General features: G+C 40.4%; 1 protein-coding gene across 4 annotated transcripts in view; it reads right to left on the bottom strand.

The window, feature by feature from the left end:
* Nucleotides 1-1,004: 1,004 nt before the first annotated feature.
* RFTN1 (raftlin, lipid raft linker 1) overlaps nucleotides 1,005-7,422 on the bottom strand; it is a 101,306-nt gene continuing 94,888 nt past the window's right edge. For all 4 annotated transcript variants that reach the window (XM_026103766.2, XM_064506235.1, XM_026103765.2 and 1 more), the window contains exons 9-10: nucleotides 7,261-7,342; nucleotides 1,005-3,439 (exon numbers count right to left, since the gene is read on the bottom strand). In XM_026103766.2, the coding sequence (XP_025959551.2) occupies nucleotides 3,011-3,439; nucleotides 7,261-7,342 (511 nt within the window). In that variant the 3' untranslated portion in view covers nucleotides 1,005-3,010. The remainder of the gene's footprint in view (nucleotides 3,440-7,260; nucleotides 7,343-7,422) is intronic.

Below are 7,422 nucleotides of genomic sequence, written 5' to 3'. Positions count from 1 at the left end.
TGCTGCCTTGGTCCCTTAGGAGAGAGGCATTAGCTTGCATCCCTGCCGGGAGATGGTGCCTGGTCTGGGAGAAGACTAGGCTGCGCTAAAAATGCCGGCTCTCTGCAGGAGAGAGAAGAGCCTGGCTCCTCTTGCTGCCTTCTGCTGGCGATGACAACCCTGCTCTGGACCTGGGGGCTTAAAGTGAGCGCGGCTCTGGGTGAGCAGTACGTACGGGGTCTTTGCCCCCTCCCCACAAAATTAAGATAGAAGCTGTACCTCTGTAACCAAACTCCAATTTCATCTTCTGCCACATACAGCCTCTCCGCTGTTGGCAGATATCCCGCGTTGGTCAGGTTTTCAGACACGTGAGTTAAGCTTTGCCCAGCTGTTTCTCTTCTCCATTCAGGCTTCAAGTAAGACGCCGAGTGCTTGCTTTCACTTCCTTGGCCGCTGCGCAGTTCTTGCTTTTCCAAGCCCCAAATGGCAAAGGCGGCTGAGCTAGATATAAAATGCCCCTAACAGCAGCACAGCCATGCTGCTGTACCCCAAGCCTGCCTTTGCCAACCCAAATCACATTTGTATCATCTGCCTTCAAGGTGATTTAAGCTCACCTAGTTTCCTTGAGATAGGGGCGTGCTGCAAGCACACACACAACTCCAGACAGCTGAACTAACTTAGAGCCATTCAAAATCACAAGTTGGATTTGATTATGTGCCTATTAGACAAAAAACCACTTGCCTTTTTAAACAGAAAAATGTCAATGTTCTTTCCAGCTCTTCCCACCCTTACGGGTCTGCAGCAGTTAGGGTAACTAAGCTTTTAATCACGCTTTCAGCTAAACAAGCGTACCCTTCTCATAGAGCCTCACATTTTCTCTCAGACTGGTGACAGTGAACTACGTAGCCCGTTTTCCAGCATTAGCAACTAATGGTTAAGTCAGTAGGCAGAAGCTTCCCACCGGCGAGAGACCCCAAGTTCCTTCTTTTGGGACGAAATATTGGCAATTGTGCAATCACCACAAATAGGAAACCTCCTCATGAACTTTATTTCTCTTTTGTTTTGTAAGCAGTTGGAATCCAGTTAAAAAAGGTCAAATTGCAATCCAATAAATGCTTTCTATTCAAATTTGACAAGTTCATTATACTGCAACACTTTCTACTAGTAAAATGATCATTAAATACAGCAAATTTTTAAACAAGATTAGTATAAAGCTAGTCCTTAAAACAGAAACTATCAGTAAAAGGATCCTATGCTAGTAAAATTTGCAGACAACTACTTCTAACTGTCCAGAGCACAGACCTTGCATTTATGCAGAATAAATGAAATAAATATATTTTGGAGCCTATGGGAACTTCAGTCTAATCTTAAGAAACCGAATGAACTAACTGAAAAATACCACAAGAAATCGAAGTTATTTACAGTCATGTGGTTAAACCACTAAATTCAAAATAAATACTCTTCAATCAATGAAAAAAGTACTAACATGCTTTCTATGTGTGGAATGGAATGCTTTAAACTTAAGTGCCATTATCCAAATTAGATGAATATTCAAATTGCTATGATTTTTTCCATCTCCGCAATGTTCTGCCAATTGTATAATTTTTATGTGTGGAAAGTACTTTTGAAACCATTCTAAATGTGCATTTGATGAAAAACAGTTTTTTCTTCGTACAGCATTTTGATTTGAAGACTAATGAAAATTATTAGGCACAAATCAGCCAAGGGAAAAAAATAATACATCACTTACAGAGCTCTTGCTTAAAACAAAAATGCAGGGGAATTTAGAATATATTTCTCACCCTATTATCAGATTACTTAACCATTTCTAAATAGGGATGAAGATGGTACTGCTGGTTAAGAAGAGAGAAACAACTACTTCTTACATTTTTAAGATTACTTAAGTACTTGGAGAAGACTGGTATATTTTAGAAACTACATTACACATGTGCATGTACTTGTAATTATTTGAATATAGTTCCAAATGTTAAAATGTTGGTGATTTTGCAGAATTATGTTTTACACATCAGTCCCAAAATTTGGTTACTTGTTGTATAAAAAAGGCCCCTCTATTAACGTATCTGTATTCCGCAAGGACATTTAGTGACATTTGTTGGCCACTGACCTCTCCTATTTGCATGTCCTTTCAGTTCTTTCCCACAACACATTTTATAACAACGAGGAAGTGGCGAAGAATCACGTGGAAGGGTTGGGAGGCAACACCTAATTTCATTTTCAGTGAAGACACACATGGAAAGAAGTACATTTTACATGCTCTCTTTCTGCTTTTCTATTTTCTGAAACCCCAGCAATTATTGTTAAATTGTTGATTGGCAAACAGAATATAAATGTAAGAGAATAGGAAATCTCATTTTATATTGGAATTATCTGCCTCACACAAACTTATTAGGGGAGTTGTTTACCCAGTGTACCTACATCACAGGTACACAGTTTGCTTATTGCTTTAAATATCTGCAAGAGTTAATAAAATTCAGAAGAGCGTATGATCAGTAAAGGTTATTCAAGATAAACACAGCTACAGCCATCTTGTCTAAGCTTTCAAATTTCAGCCTGTTTAAGCCAAATACCATTTTCATGACACTACGAGCTTAATGATGAAATAACATATGGCACAACGTCTTTCCCAGCAAAGATATGTTGACAGAAACGTATTACAGAATAAAATCTGACCAATTGGAATGTTTGCCTTGAACTAGATACAAACCTAGTTTGTTAATGTCAGTCACAGAGCAAACCCATTTTTAATCTGGACTATATCTTTACAGGGCAGCAGAGACCCTTGCCCACCCTGTGAAGTGGACGGAATTTTGCAGTTAGCCTCTGTGGGTCAAGAACCCCAGGCCTTGCTGCTACTTAAGACATCAAGAAATTGGTGTGCTAAGGAGCAAAACAAGTACAATGCCAAAGAAAGGCTGGATTGAGCAATGGAGTTAGTGAGGGTGATTAGCAAAATCTGTTCTTTCGCATTGGCAAAATATCAGCGACTCACAGGATTCTTGAAACGCAAGTCTTACTCGCAGGAAAAGTCCGTGCCCAGTCCGAACCCATCGCTCCTGCTGCAGCCATCAGTTGCCGGAGCGCAGTCTGCCCCATCCGTCACCTGCTGCTCGCAGCACTCAGACGTACTCTGACTGAGGCAGACCTGCGTTTCACTTTGTTCGGTATCGCAGCCGGCACGACACATTTCCTCCGATCCCCCATCCTTCTGGGTACCCCCGTCGTCGCTCCCCACTACCTGCTCCCCCAAGTCTATGACGTCGCCCTCCGCGTCGGGCTGTCCTCTTGTCGACATTTGCGCTTCCAAGTTTCTTGTGTTCTCTGCGACCTCGAATTCCTGCTCCTCCTCTGCCATTGGCTTCTCCCTAGTGCTTAATTTAGCCTTTGTGGATTTCTTCATGTGTTTGTTGTGCATGTCGTCCTTGGAGAACCTCCAGTGAAACTGCAAGGAAGAGATCCCAGTGTTAAAGGTCATCTGAAACAAATTCCAGTGGACATTTGCTTTCCTGAATAGAAATGATTTTATTATTTAGTTTTAATTCAAAGGTTAGTTTCATCAAGAAGACCTAAGATAAAAAAAAAAAGAAGTATGAGTAAATCAGATGGCTTAAGATCGTTTGTTGCCTACAAGTATGTAGCTATTACACACAAAAGAGAGGCTCTGTTATGTATCCTGCCTCTGCTATTTTACATGCCTAACAGGTTTCTTTCTAAAGGATGTTTCACCGCTGAGGTAATAACCCACGGCATCCTGGCAGACAATCTGCACTGTGTGGAAAGCGAGAAAACGGAAAGCTGCACAAATGCAGGCAGAGGAAGCAATCCTACGGTATTATTCTAATTTTTTCATCAGGTTAGCAGAGAACTAATGAAGTCTGGCTGATACACATGCCTGCATGCACCCGCTGTGAAGGCAACAGTGCTAAAAGGGAAAATGTAGAAAGATCAGCTTGTTTGTTCTGCTTCTTTGGATAGAAAGTGTGTTATGTTGGCAATTTGCACAGCGCACATGTTCAAATACATTTTTTTTAAGAAAGTTATCCAACTATTCTTTAGTGTCCAGAAAGGGAGGTTGTCCCTGTATAACAGACTGTGTGAAGAGCCTCTGCATGCAGCTACTACAAAGTGGCTCCAAAGGCTTATCTTATCCAGAAGCCCGTAGTTCCCAGGGGACCAGCACTGGCAAGGTGAAACCAGCATTTTGACACCTTCACAAACCTTTCAAGGCCAGTCTGGAGGCTGAAAAGCAGCAAATTTATCATCTGATCTGCTTGTGTTAAACCATAAATATGTCAAAGAAGCCACAAGTGATTTTAGATTATGATGTTTTTAAGGACTTGATATTTAAAATAAAGTGATAAAGACTACAACAAACTGTAAAATATTCTGAGCAATTTGTATAAAAGCTTTTTGAGGAGAAAGCATGAAGCTGCCTCTTGCAGCACTCACCACAAGACTTACCACAACTGCCATTTCAGGGGAGCTGCTTTAACTACTATTAAAAAAAAAGAGAGAACCAGCAATACCTTGAAATACTGACACAATAGGTATAACATATTTAAGTCTGACAAATATGCCATTAATTTATCTGCTCCATTGGTCAAAAAAATAAACTGACCTCCTCAAGAAAAGCTAGAGCATGCTCCAAGCCACTGGTGAGCCATCTTACAGAAATTGTGCACTGGGGAAAGTGCACAAAATTTCATCAGTGGTATTCAAGCTGATGCAAACTCAGTGATGGGTTTAGGAGGAAATGCTTGGTACTTTCCATACTGCATAAATCATCTCATCTGGACATGCAGGAAATTCAGCTGTGGTCCAGAAGCCTTTTTTTCCAGTGCAACCAAGTCTGTGCCAAAATTGCTCAAGAGAAGGATACATTCATAAACTTTTGATTTAGCTATTTATTCCTTAATCAAAGAGGCCACTCAAAACCTATTAGATTAAGTCAGTTACATTGCAACGATGGAGCAACGCTCTTTCCTTCTGCTAGACAGAACTTAATGTAAAAAAGAAATCACCACTAATATGTAGAAACTGGCTTTCACAAGATTCTTCTTGTTTTTATTTACAGAAAGATAACTTTCCCCTTCCTCTAATTTTACAAATATTTAAGTGAAAGATGACATCTCAATTTTACAGCACAGCTGTTTAAAATTCAGACGCATGAATATGTTCCTCTTTGACTTTCAGAAGAACACGCACAACTCCTCTTTAATTCAAAGCTCTCTTTGACAGAAGGTAAGGTCAGGGCCCTGAATGCAACGAGGATTAAACTATAGGAGACTGTGTGTGTCTGCATGTGCATGTGTACCTATATATGTATACATATACAGGTGTACACACGGTATCTCAAAAAAACATATACAGTTAGTTTCTGCTGAAATAAGCATCACATTGGTATAGAGTGAATGAACGTGTCTACCTGATCACTGGCTGAAAACTGCATTAATAAGAATACTTCTGTATTATAAAAGAGCAAAAGAAATTTTACAGCTCCTTGCATGTTTCCTTTTCTATTTATCTGGCTAAAACAAACAGCAGTCGGTTGGTACGCATAGATAGGATGGATCAGTTTCCAGCAATTTCCTTTCAATCTTATCAACGTATTTCCCTCCTCAAAGTGTTTATCTACAAAAGTTTTAAACATGCTGCATTACAAGTTACTAAACCCCCAAACCACTAGATCTGAGAGCCTGTGATGTTATATGTGCAGAATAGTCACTAACTTGATCAAATGCCATGTTTAGCATCATTTAAGTGAGTTATAACAAGCATTTACAGCTGTTGAATAGGTCTTACAAATCTTTACGTAACTATAATCAATGTGGCCCATTCTTCTTGACGTTTGGACCGAAAATGTATTTCATTAATTTCTCCTCCCATATATGTCTGTATATTTAATAATGACTACAAGTAAATTCTTTATTTTGTCAGCCAGACATTGTTAAATAAGTTTTTAAATATCCAAATGAAAAAATTAAAACAAATTTTTGAGTGATCTTGATGGTATGCATCTGTTACTACAGCACAAGAAATCAGTATCATACTGACTCATCTATTTGAAGACACACAACGGTTTACAGGTTCCCATCTCATCCACTAAAGCCACACAAAATGGTAGCAAAAGAATGACTGAATACAGCCACTTCTGCCCTCATCCCAAGACCCCTTATCACCTGAAAACAAACAGAAAAACCAAGAAAAATGGGCTTTGTAACATGAACACAGGATAATCTAGGCTGCAGCTGAGCTAGTAAGAGAGGGCAAATCCTAACTCACGGCCATGCTACTAGCAGTTCACTCCTACTTTGGTCAGTTCAAATATTTTCCTGATCTCCACGGAAGCTAAAAGATGACTTTCCAGAAAACCAGGCTCCAAACCAGTGAAGGCTTTTTAGATGAAAACAATCTGTGGTTATCCAAAACGCTGGACGAAGCGCTCCTAGCATTCAGCTCTGCTTCGCAACTCCGACGCCTTGCACAAGTCCAGCCTCTGCGGACCTTTTTTTTTTTTTGGACCTTTTTCCATCCTTCACTTGCCTTTCTGATCATTCCCCTGCATACTGAAAGGGCAAGGCAAATTCAAACGTGATGGGAAGGAAGGTCAGCACTTTCCCATTTTCAGTTTAAACTAGTCCTTGTATTTCCTCCACAGCCGTACGGCATGACAGGTTTGGGCTGCGGTTCCCACGACTACGCATACACAGACATGCATCCACACACGTGGGCCAGGAGCTGTCGGCTACCTTCTCAGTTAATTTAGCTAGGTTCGGATACCTTTCTCGTTAAATTCTAGCAGAATTCATTAACATTCGAGCAATAGCTAGAAACACCAGCCAAGACCAGGCTTGCACTGTGCTAGGCTCCATCCACACGTGTAGCAAGAAAGAGATCACAGTCTAAATGGGAAAGACAGGCAACGGCAAGAGACAATAGCGCTGTTTCCACCTCGCAGGCAGCGAATATGGGCAGAGGATTTTAGGTCACATACGGCGGTTTAGGGCAGAGCTGCAAAGATAAATCTACCTCTCTTCTGCTGACATGAGTTCAGCAGAGAATGAAATAAAAGGACTTTCACGTCACTTGAGCATTCTCTGTTTCTTTCGTTTGAACTGTTGAATTCATTGTGTCTTGCTACTGTTTCGCCAAGCTCCTGTATCACACAAATGTTGAACAGGCCATTTTTACTTCCTCGGGAAATCAATTAAAATATTAAAATACTGCCAACACAAAACAAACCAGGTAGACAAGGTTATTTACCTTAGATTCCTTCTTCTTTGCTTTCTGGGGCAAAGAAGGTCTCTGAAGAAAAACGATTTGCTTAGTGGATAAATTCCCCTCCCTGAAAAGAAACAAATGCACACTCCTGAGAATGATTAAATCCACATGCAGTCATTCAAAGCTCCAGATCCATCTCAGTCA

Source organism: Dromaius novaehollandiae, chromosome 2 (assembly GCF_036370855.1).
Source record: "Dromaius novaehollandiae isolate bDroNov1 chromosome 2, bDroNov1.hap1, whole genome shotgun sequence".
NCBI classification, from domain to species: Eukaryota; Metazoa; Chordata; class Aves; order Casuariiformes; family Dromaiidae; genus Dromaius; species Dromaius novaehollandiae.
The sequence above is the reverse complement of the archived record's forward strand: the minus strand, read 5'-3'. Positions and strand labels throughout refer to the sequence as shown.